The 12,867-nt window shown below is 36.1% G+C and overlaps 1 protein-coding gene across 2 annotated transcripts in view; it reads right to left on the bottom strand.

Annotated features, from left to right (window-relative positions):
* Window positions 1–12,867, bottom strand: part of LOC150088728 (cytospin-A-like) — a 382,988-nt gene that overhangs the window by 29,910 nt on the left and 340,211 nt on the right. For both annotated transcript variants that reach the window (XM_090370880.1, XM_090370881.1), the window contains exon 12: window positions 11,612–11,874. In XM_090370880.1, the coding sequence (XP_090227006.1) occupies window positions 11,612–11,874 (263 nt within the window). The remainder of the gene's footprint in view (window positions 1–11,611; window positions 11,875–12,867) is intronic.

Here is a 12,867-nt window from a genome sequence, read left to right as displayed (position 1 = left end):
AGAATACGATGGCAATTTATTTGAAATTAAACAATGTCTTTTTGCTTCTTGGTATGGCACCTTGTGTTCCACTTTGTACTTTTGTATATTCTTTTCAGTCTGCCACTGAATGGATGCACTCCTTTGAAAATGCTGAGTGATTCCCCTTACAGTTTGGGCAGCTTTGTATTTCAGTGGGGCAGTCTGTGTGAACATGCTCTTTTGAACCACAGGAGGCACAGGTGGTTACACCCCTGCAGACTGCTTGTGAGTGTCCAAATTTTTGGCATTTAAAACACCGGACTGGGTTTGGAATATAAGGTCGAATTTTGCACCTTAAATATCCATCTTTAACAGTTGTTGGTAAAATTGGTGTTTTAAATGTAAGAATGACCGTTCAGGTAGGAGTAAGAACCCCATCTTTCTTAATGACTATCCTTTTGGCATTTATTACATTTTGATCGCCTAATTCCTGAACGATTTCCTCCTCAGATACATTAAGGAGATCCCACTCGGCTATTACCCCTTTAGAGGAGTTTAAGGTGGCATGCGGGGTAACCTTTGTGGGAATTCCACCAAAAGTCGATATTTTTAATAGTTTTTCCGAGTGTTTATTCTCGTTCATCTCCACTAGAAGGTCTCGATTTTAATCTTCGAACCATTTTTGGTGGGCCCGCCACATTCTCAAGACATTTCTGTATTAAGAATGGTGAGAGCTTACTCAAAGGATTGTCAGTCAAAGAATGCAGTATCGAAAAAAGAGGAGCAGGGGTTTCTGTTCCTTCTTTTTTCTGCCGTTTTGCATTACCTGTATTTAAGTCTTCTCTGTTTGAGAGATCTGGATCATGAGATCCATAAGTGGCATGTCTATTTATGTCCATCTTTGCTCCTTTTTGCCCCGGGAGAGTGTTTTTCTTCTCCCAGGTTACCAGCCCTGCCACGTGGAGGCAGGAGCGGTGTCACCAGTGACCAAGCAGTTTAGAGGTTTAGTTAGGTTAGTACGGATTATATATATATATATATACACAATGAAAGAAAGGTGTATTTCCTTTCTGGATTCTACTTCAAAGCTTTTAAGTAAAGAAGAATAGTGACACTGGAAAATAAATATAACTAATCCGCTGAGAAAGAACGCTATGTATCGCACAAAATATCACTTGGGCACTATCGCTTGGCACTCAGGGCCTGGAAAAAGAGATGAGACAATCTAATGAAACTAAAGGGGTTGCCTACATTATATAATATTTCAGTAATTTTTCAAATCTATCCAAATAAAAACTTATCAAGATTTATCGTAAATTATGATATTGGCAAAGTTTAGATCTAGTGTTAAAATAATACTGTATTGTCATGGAACTTTGTGAGCAGGGAAAATTGATATTCTTTAAATATTTCCATAAAATATCTTTTAGGCAGTTTCACCATTTTCTCATTGCAAGTAAATTTTCTATTAAGTGTTGTAACAAATTAGTGTAACAAATACAGGCGAAATTAACTCCTCTAAATCGAGGTGGCATTTAAATCTCACAGGATCATCTAGACAAGACTGCAGTAATAATTCAGACACAGCATGGGTTTGTTAAGGGAAAGTCTTGTCTGACAAATCTGATTGGATACTATGATGTGGTCACAAAAGAACTGGATGCAAAAAATAATTTTGATATCATATACTTGGATTTCAGGAAAGCTTTTGACACTGTTGCGCATGGAAGACCATTATACAAACTGGAGCAGAATGGTATTAAGGGTAAGTTGCTACAATGGATAAAAGGATGGTTAAGTGGGAGAAGACAGAGGGTGGTAATCAATGGGTGCTACTCTTCGTGGACTAATGTTATTAGTGGAGTCCCACAGGGTTCAGTGTTGGGTCCACTGTTGTTTTGTATATTTATCAATGATATTGATGAAGGTATATTAAGCTTAATGTCAAAGTCTGCAGGTGATACAAAGGTTGGCAGGGTTGTTAATAACAGTAATGGCAGTATGCTGCTGCAACAGGATCTGGAAAAGTTGGAGAGATGGGCTGAGAAGTAGCAGCTGAAGTTTAACACTGACAAATGCAAAGTACTGCATATGGGTAGAAGTAACCACAGAGAAGTGTACCAACTGGGTGCTGTTAGGGTAGTAGAGAATGAAAGAGACCTGGGGGTAATTGTGCAGTCAGATATGAAGTTTTCTGAGCAGTGCGGATAGGCTGCCAGAGTAGGTCATGTCAATGATATACAGGAATTTTGCTAGCAGAGATAAGAAAGTGATTATCTATTTGCATAAGGCAATGGTCAGGCCACATCTTGAGCACTGCGTACAGTCTGGAAGTCTCATTTTAGGAAGGATGTAGAATTGCTAGAACGAGTACAGAGAAGGTTAACAAGACTGGTGAGGGGAACAAAGGGGTGCTCTTACAAAGAAAGGCTTAAGCTCTGCAAATTGCAGTGTCTGGAAACTAGGCAACTGTGAGGTGATCTGACTGAGCTGTATAAGGCCTTGAATGGATTGAGCAGGCTCAATGCTGATGGGATTCTTCCTCTTGCTCAGATTAAAACCCCAACGGGGCATAAACTAAAATTGAGGAAAGACAGTTGTTGAATAGATGTGCAGAAATTTGCCTTTAGCCAGCGGGTAGTTGATTGCTGGAACAAACTTCCATCTGTCATTTTGGAAGTTGATAGCTTAAATAAATTCAAGGAAGAAGAGAACAAACATTTGAAGCAAATGGGAAGGGTTTTTTTTTTTTTTTTTTTTTTAAGTGATGCTGTATAAGCTTGCTTTCTTGCATCATATGCCTCTACTAATGCTACATAATCATTTACATTATTTTATTAATTTTTAAAACAAGAAATAATTATGGAACACAAACTACTATATTTATGATAATTCCTTCAACTTTATTGTGAATGAAGGTCAAGGCAATTATAATAAATATAGCTTAACAAGCTTTTGTTATCCAATTCAGTTATGGGTTCCAATACTTAATTTATGGCTGGTAGTAAATATTATTACAAAGATGATAACCAAGGAAACCCAAGATTGTCACCAGGTCACTGTTGACTTGCTCAGGTCTCCTAGCTGCTAATGGAAATAATATTCAAGTCACACATGTCAACTGTGTATACAGAATTTCAGTAAAATCCAGTCATTCTACAAGAGTGATATCCTCTGCCTACAACCTCACATTGATGGAACGTAGCAACCCTGGGTATATCCATCATTTGAAAGGCTCAACGGCACTAAAATAATGAAGATAACTGCTTGGGTATAAACCGATGCAGCAGGGGTCAAGATGTGGTACACACATCCCACCATGGTGGGCCTCTATGCCATGAGACAATACTCATTATATAATTCTTGTTATCCAATGCAGTATCACCATCCTGTTAAGTGAAGTCTGAAGTGGCCAAAATCATGATTCAACTCCAGAAAATTAAAAAACTCTAATCTTATACCACCTTTTCTATCGAGTAGTTTGGGTCATTCCTTTTAAAGAGCACCATGGTGAAACCTAACAATCCTTATATTTCAACAGTACAGGTTTAAAATAGATCTGTGTGCAGTCTTTTTATACAAAAACTAAACTTGTTAATATTTCAAGAGTTATTCAGATCAACTATGAATAATCTCATTTAAGCAGTTGCTCTTGACATTTCTAATCCATTTAATCATGTTTGGCATAAAGCCAAAATGAGCTCCCATTTTTTCATGGCCTGCCAAATGCTTTTTGAAATTGGGTAACCTTCTCATCATTTGTCCAAGAATGAGTAACATAAGCAATATATCAACAGTGAATCAACACACAGAATCCATACTGACAATTATTAATCAGATGGAAGGTTTCAAGAGAGTTTATGTTAGTCATCCTTTTTTAGGAATTGGATGGATATGAGCAAATTTCCAAGCAGAAGGGAAAACACCATAGAATAAGAAAGTGTAAAAAGGAGACACTGACAAGTGGAGAAATGCCATCAGCACCTGGAGCATATGTGGCATCAAGACTGTCCTAACATTCTTCTGTTGGAAGACTACAGAATTCTGGCAATAGGTGAAGTGTATGATAGGAGGTGATTTACTAAACTCATCTATACAAGATTTAGAATAAAAGTAAAAATGCCAGTAAGTCAGCTTTGTCTTTAGTTGAGGATGCAAGAGAACCTTCAGGATGTAGAAGAGAGAGAGAGAGAGATTAGAGTATTAATGTACAGAAGTTGCAGCCAACAGTTTTAGCAAGAGACCAGAATGCTCAACTACCATTTGGATCAGAAGCAAGTTTTCTACTCCTAATCTGTTCAAAATTGAATTCAGACTGATAGATAAATGTTTTACAATTATTGCAAGCCTTAGTGTAGGCAGAAAACGAAGTTGGAGATTTGGATACAAGTCAATTGTAACATGCTGCATTCTTATCTTGATCAGCCTTAGCATACTTATTGAAAAAAATCAAAGGTTCAGGTAAAAAATAAGATTTTAGGGCAGACCACAAAATAAAAGATTTCATCCCTAGAAGAATAATTTTGTAGACACAATCTGAGCAAATATTTGGATCAGAAATTTAAAACAGTAATCCAACCAAAGAAAAGAAGAGTATAAATCATGCAGATCATCCCATTTCATATACCTATAACAACAAACAAGAAGGCTGAGAAATGGCCATGATAGAGATGCTCCATTATAAAACAGACTTACAGAAAAATGTTAAAGATACCATGGACAGCAAGAGTTGCCAATGAGTGTCCAGCAGAGAACTGGAAAAACCCGTGAATTGCTGATGGACATAAAGGGGGAGAAGGAAAAAAAAAAAAAACAGCATAACTTGGACACCTGATGAGGAACAACAAATATGCAAATCCATGGCTAATTATTGAGGGGAGAATGAAAGGAAGAAGAAAGCCTGGGAGAAGACGTACTTCGTGGCTTGATAACATTAAGAATTGGACAGCACTGAACACTGAGCAGGTGTTCAGAGCTACCAGTGACAGAGAGACATTTGCGTTGGTGGTCACTGACCTCCATTAGGAGATGGCACACAGAGAAAAAGAGAAAACAGACCATCATCAAGTTGAGATCTTAAGTGCTTAGAGAAACACTAACATTGTTCATGTACTTGGAAAAGGTGGGTGAGAAAAAACCAAAAGCATTGGGTGTGTGGTTAAAATTATCTGGTGTTCTGGTAACTAAATGAAAAATTGTGAGAAGCCATTAGTAATTACAACTCAGCATTTTGACCAGTTAGGTCAGTAAATGAGAAAACTGAAGCCAACTGGAGGTGCTCACATTAAAATCACCAAGAAAAATTAGCTTACTGTTAAGAAAGTTAGATGGAGAAAGCAGAATTTAAAAGAAAAGAAGCCAAAAAGTTTCAAAAGATTAGTAAAATTGGGAGGAGACAACAATTGAATTTGACAGAATGGGATAGAGAGATTTTAAGAGGCACTTGAAAGCAATACATCCACAAAGTGGGCAATAAGAGGTGCAGCACCAGGCAGAAAATGGATTCAATGCCTACGAGATGAAAATGGTATCATTCAAACCGGAAGAAATGCCATTATTAAAATAGCACCAAAATTTTACAAGAAACTGTACGGTGATGAGACCTTCAGCATTGAGGTTGATATTCACAAAAATTATTAGACAAAAAAAGCAAGAGATATTGAAGTTCTATCAATAACAGAGATGGAAATACAGCAGAAATGATAAAATTTGGATATAAAGAGATACTTCCATATTTAAAACTAATTTACAATAAAATATTGCAAACAAATATCTTACCAGCACAGTGAAAAAGTATTATGTCTCACATAATACTTCTCCACAAGAAAGGCAGTAAATCAGATACTGCCAATTACTGCCCTACCTGCCTGATTTCACAAAATTATAAAGTATTTATCAAAATACTTCAAGAATGTATTTCACGCTTGCTGGATGAGAATCAACCTGTGGAACAAGCTGGATTCATAAAAGGCTTTTCAGTGGCCAGCCACCTACACGCTTTAAATCAACAAGATATTTTACTTGGCCTTCAATGATTACACTAAAGCTTTTGACTCCGTAAACTACAGAGTACTCTCTGAGGCCCTACAGCAACAGGGTATCCCAACAGATTACATCACCATACTAAAGCAAAGCTATAAGGAAAGCTCAGCTCAAATAAAATTGGATAGATTGGGAGAGAAATTCCAAATTAAGGAGTTAAACAAGGTGATCCAATCTAACCGAAACTTTTTACAGGAAAGCAGAGGAATTAATATCTTGGGAAAGAAACTAAGCCATCTAAGGTTCACTGACAATACTGTTTTGTTCTCAGAAGGTGCACAGGAATTGCAAGAAATGCTAGATGAATTAAGGAAGGAAAATGCAACTGCTGGCTTAGACATCAATCTTGAAAAGGCAAAAATCATGACAAATTGCCAACAGTATCCCATTATAAATCTTGAGGACACACCTCTCGAATTAGTTAATCAGTTCACATATCTGGGGCAAATTCTATCTTTTCACAATCGGCAGACATATGAGATCAATATGAGATTTAAAAATGCCTGGAAAAAAATACTGGATGCTTGGGGACTATATGAAAAGAGAATTGCTAGTTTGTCTAAGAAGAAAGCTCTTAAACATATGCACAAACCTTGTATTTACCTACAGAGCACAAACCTGGTCCCTTATTAAGATGCAAAAAAGAAATTACAAGTAGGACAAAGAGCAATGGAAAGAAGTACATTGGGCCTGTCATGCAAAGATAGAGTTAGAAATGAGGAATTATGTAAAAGAACTGGAATATAAAGGAGATTATAGTGGAACATCTAAAGTGGAAATGGGCAGATCATATTATGAGCAAAGAAGATAATAGATGGAGTAAAGCTGTAAGTGAATGGATACCACTGGAAGGATGCAGAAACAGAGATCGACAAAAAAAGGAGATGGTGCAATGAGTTGGAGTTTGCAGGAGGAAACTGGCCAAACTTGGTGTGAGACAGAAAATGAAGGAAGATTTTGGGAGAGGCCTTTGCCCAGCAGTGGGACAGTAATGGCTAAGAAGAAGAAGGTAGAGAGATTTTAAGCCAGAGGAGATTCCAAGTTAGAAAATCTCTGACAAGGAATATCAGAGCAGTCCCATGCAATAAGTACCACCTTTGAAGTGGAAGGAATCGTAAAGTGAATAGTTAGGGCAATTGAGATGAGTAGTGGTTGAGGCAATCAAGTGAATAGTTAGGGCAATTGAGATGAGTAGTGGTTGAGGCAATCAAGTGAATAGTTAGGGCAATTGAGATGAGTAGTGGTTGAGGCAATCAATAACTACTTAACCACTTACTTATCTGTACAAATGTAAGTGGAGCTTGACAGTCTGTAGGTGGAAATGGACATCACTAAGACTGGAACTCAGCCCACACATTTGTGAACCGAGTGAGAAAGTTTTTGGAAGGTTTAGATGTTTTTGCAAATGTCTGTTCTATTAGTTTGACTATTTGTGATGTAGATAAAGTAAAAGTGTGTATGGGGGGGGGGGACATGAATTAATGAAATTTTTGGAGGATATGATATACATGCAGCAAAAATATAACCAGCTCTGACATAAGAAGTCCCAACAGAGCTGCTCCCCCCTTCAATACACATCACTCAGACTACCTCCAGCCATTATGAGGCAAAACAGATGAAACAAGATTATAGCTGAACCAGATGCTTCTTAAAGTTGCCAATAAGTTCAGTCCAGTAGACTAGCAGCCAACCTATAAACACTGTTTTAGAGTTGACCCCAAAAATATGACAAATACTGGGTGTCCCACCATGATGCCCATCATAATATCAAAAGACATTACGCATATTTGTCTGTGGAAAAGACAGTGATTACCAGAGTTTTGCTCTGTAGACTAAACAAGGGTTTCACCCTGTCAGGTCCCCAATAAGCACAGTGGTGGTGAAGCACCATACGATGAGAATCATCTACCACCTAGTACTGCCTGGTGACATAGAGAAAAAACATTTTTCTGTGTGGTGTGGATGCTACACCTCAACCCCTGCTCACACTGGTTTACACCTAGGTGATCACCTTCAACATACTAGGTGCTGGGTTTCACACCTTGTATATGGAATGGGTATACCCAGGGTTATTAACAGTCCCACCAGGGCAATCAGAGGATTTGGTTGTCGGAGAACTAGTGTTCATCAAAAATTCAACCAAACAGAACTTTAATATCAGTTCCATCAGTGTTTTAGACTCCTGTGTAGCAAGCCGTAGCCTGTCACACCTAGAGGAATTCTGTGACAAGCCTCAGGGAACCAGGGAATTGATGAATATCCAAACTAATAGATCAAACAAAACTATGAAAAAAACTTAGAAACTGTCCCAAAAACTTCCAAATTTATTTCTCAAATACATATGGTCAGAATTCTAATCTCAATGATATCTACTTCCACTTATAATCTTCTAAATCCCACTTATGTGTTTCTATTGGAATTTCAACTATTAGTTTCCATAACTGCTTTCTGTCCTCAAGGATACAACATGCTTCTGTTTCACTTCCATCTCTTTTACACTTTGCTAATTCTACTGTCTTCAGCTTATGGATTAGCATTAGATGACTTTAATGGTTGAAGATTATTGGCGACTTTAAACTCATAATGCCAGCTTGCTTCCATTATCTAAGTCTGCGTTTCCCGAACTCTTTTAGTCATAGAACACTTTTCATCTCACAATATATTTACGGAACACACAATATATTTATGGAACACTTAAGAAAACACAAGTTTAGCTGGAGCCAAAGAACTGTTTGCTAATATTTTATTACATACAATGCACTGTGCATCAGGAGCATCTTTATTTCCAACACACGTAAAGCCGAAATTCAAATAACTGTTATCATACTTTCATTTTGGTCTTTTATTAGTTGGTTCCTGTTTTTTCACTTCAGATTTTTGGGGAAAAAAAGGCTGTGATTGTTCATCCTCACTTTGAAGTGTGATAATATTGTGTTCACTTTCATCGACCACAGTTGTGTACTACTATAAGTACTTGCTTCTTGTTTTAAAGTTCCTTTTTTCAACCACAAATCCATGGTCATTTATTTTTATAATAATATTTCGAAATACTGATAATTATCAAAATAAATTTACACAAGATGATATCAGTTCGTTTCTCCCTCTCCATCAACCCGTGTACTTCAGGCTAAATCACATACAAATGGCATATTAGATCACTACATTGCTACTTTTTTCATAGATGTTATTACCTCTACGCATACTTCTCTATGCAAAAGCCACAAAATAAAGTGTTCCGCAGTCTATTTGATTATTAGTCTATACCAGTATATTAAAAAAATTATGTTAAAAATTATAATGATGAAAAAGTGGAGTACACTACAAATATACAAAATTTATTTATTTTATTATTATTTTTTTAATTATTAATTACGATTTTTCACAGACCACAGTTTGGGAAATGCTGATCTAAGTAATGACATAGCTGGGAGGACTGGCTGAAGACCTCTTAGCAAATCAACTGCAATAGTCAATAGTGTGCTAGTTCTTAGGTAGTGATAGGTTAGGTGTATTTTTTCTGTGCAATTAAATGTATACTCCCACCTAAAAGTTTGGAATCACAACATATGACAACAGTTTTCATTAATTTTTTGAAATTAGCTTTCACATAAATTGTCTTTGCATAATTCACACTCCTTTTTCTAATGTGCATTCAAATCTTGTGATATCCATTTTGCTGAAATTATTTTCATACTCAATTCTTTGTGAACAATATTATGGGCTTATTCACAGAATATGTTCAGGCTTTTGCTATGTACTGTAATCTGATCTCATAATCTTTCAAAATCAGGTCATGGAAAGCATCAATGTTTTCTATAGTTGACAGTCATGGACTGTCCAGATCCAGGTTCATTTTTGGAAATTTATTCATTTATTACCAGTGTTCTGTCAAAGGCTGGCCCATGCATATACTCAACAATTACTTCTCTATATCTCCTTGTCCTCAGCCCACCCACCATGTCCACCATCCTCTCTCAATCCATCCATTATAGTTTCCCTCAATCTCCAAATGAGCCTTTTCCCCCATAATTTTTCTCTCCATTACATCTTTCATCATTCCCTCACCTCACAGCACATATCCAGTCTAATTTATTTCCTGTCTTCTAATTATTTCACTCACCCATCCTATTCAACACCTTCTCATCTCTCACATTATCAACTCATCTTTTTCATCCTCCTCCATACCTCAAAATTTAGCAATCTTCTAATATCTTCCATTCTCAATATCCATGTCTTTGCTCCATAAAATACTACACTCCACTCCAGAAATCATACCAATATTTTCCTTAAACCAATTCCTAATCTACCACATATTATTTTGTACTTCTGAAAAGTTTGCAATTCTTATTTCTCTGCAAAATAAGAATTGCAATTCATATTTCTCTGCTGCTCTTTGTATCTTCCACCATTATGCGTCCCAAATACTTGTTCACCTGTTCTGTTCTCTCTCCTATTTCAATATTTAACTTGCACTTTTCTCTTCCCACTCTCACACCCTTTGTCTGCTCAATATTTATTTTGCATCTCAACTTATCAATTTTAAATTATCAAAAGCTTATTGTATTACCACTCACTATAATTTGAAATACTGAAATGCAAACAAAAAACTATGAAAGTTTGGCAAAACAAAGTCTGCAAACCAGATCAAATACACGCATAGATCCAGTTTTTGTCCACACACATACGGTTTTAACTATATGTGGTTAATTCTCAAATTATCCTGTGCATTTCTTGTCTACATAAGTAGACAAAAGACAGGCTTGAGAACCACTGTCCAGGTCCCCAAATAAAACTGCAGATAACACTATTCATGTACAATTAGCTGCTTATTTTATGAATATTTCCCAAAATGAGTTAGTAAATTACTTTAAGCCTGTCTGTAAATAATACAGTTTAAGTACAGTAGGACTTTTTTTTTTTTTTTTTATGAAAAACCCCAAACACAAAAGGTATCAAACCTATAGTACTTAGTACTGTGCATGGGTTGAAGGAGAAGTATGGAGGGAGGGGGATGCCGGAAACTTTGCTCTAGAGACTAAACATGGGTTTCACCACTTCAAGCCTTACATCTATATTTTACAGCACAGTCAAAAAAAAGATGCAAAATATAGTGAAAGGAACTGATGTCTCAAAACTTCAAGTCTGGCCACGATGCATAAGCAAGTCCCCTTTAAAAGAGAAGTGAAGTGTTACCCACCAGTATAATGTGGAATCACCCAAGACAGCTGTTTTGGTGCTTGTCAGTACCTCAATGGTGGAAGGCTATGCACATTATCGGTATAGCATCTGATATGGATGCAAGTCTTACTACAGTTAAATTTAAAAATACAACTCATGGAAAAGAGAGGCTTGTTCTGCTGTGAGCATTAAAACCACTGCATTTACATTTGAAAATCTTCCTAATTTACAGAATTTTGAAAAGGCCAAAAAAATTATATATTTTATAATCTGAAATTATATAAATTAAATAATTATATAACTTCACTTATTCCCAAAATGATATGTCTGAATTGCATTCCCTTTTATCAATTAAAATAAATTATCTATACTCTGCTTAAAATTTAAAATGCAATATATTCCTTTATATTTGCAAGTCCATATCACTTACCCATAACTATTTCGGCGAACTGGATCTAATTTACTTGCCAAAATAGATACAGGATGGGGAGGCACTGGTTTGGTAGGCTCCAACTCTCCAACTTTATTAAGAGATGGCACTACTGATTCCCCTGATGTTGTTGATGATGTACAACCTGATTTATTAAATGCAGAACCTTCAGCATATGAATTTCTTTGTAACCTTGGAGTCTGTGTGGTAACTTTATCCCGCAGGATACTTCCTCCATCAGTAGAAACTGGACGAAGAGGAGGCTAAATTAATATAAAAAGCACTGTTATTCAATCTCTAGAAGATCAACCTTAATTTTCCAAACAGAATATTAATTTCTGTAGTTGTTGGGTTAATTCAATACAAATTAACATAAGCCAGGATTGTATTAGTCACAGAATATTGAAAAAAAAAAAAAAAAAAAAAAATTGATTTAAAACAGTAAAGTAATAAAAGAAAAACAAGTTTTCTTGTTTCCTCACTAATAGATATGAAAATCCTACAATACCAATACCTAGCAGATTAGTTACACGAAGTTATCATGAATTTTAACAGGCAGTCAAAAGTTCAAGTGCTCTTCATGAGAAGTAACATCTTTTATGGCTAGTCAGCTAATATATAAGAGGCTAAAAAATTAGTGGTTATAATATTAAAAATGTTTGAGAGGGCATGAACTGCAGTTGTAGTTTCTGTTCAAGCATGCAATATGAAGTATCACACTGCGATGGTAATGAAAATATGTCAGTTATTGAGAAGAATACCAATTTTGTACTATTAAAAAGTCTCTACCTGAAGGACAATGTTACATGAAGGGCACAAGAGCAATAAGTGTTAATGTGATTGTCAGTGATTATCCTCAAATTTGTCACCTCTCAATAACTTTAATTTCAACAATAATACAGTTGGATGTGTGCCTGATATTGAGAGAAATGAGAGAAATCAATGTGGAGACAACTTATAAAGTTGGAATTTCAACTGTAAGTTGCATGCCATCTTAAATGAATGTTAGAAAATAAATCACATTTATCAACACATTGTTCTTAAAGGAATCATCCACCTTGAATTCATAAGGCCAGACTGTAACTAAACAGCTGTATATTGAATTCCTTGGCAATCAAAGAGATGAAATCAGCAAAAAAAAAAAAAGACTGGAGAAATGGACTAAAGAGAATGGATTTTGCTGCACGACAATATGCCTGTACACTAGTGCACTTTAGTTAAACAGTATGGGTATTTCACTAAAAAAAAAAAAAAGC

Source organism: Mastigoproctus giganteus, chromosome 3 (genome assembly GCF_048544385.1).
Source record: "Mastigoproctus giganteus isolate SK-2022 chromosome 3, ASM4854438v1, whole genome shotgun sequence".
NCBI lineage: Eukaryota > Metazoa > Arthropoda > Arachnida > Uropygi > Thelyphonidae > Mastigoproctus > Mastigoproctus giganteus.
This window is presented reverse-complemented; position numbering and strand designations above follow the sequence as displayed.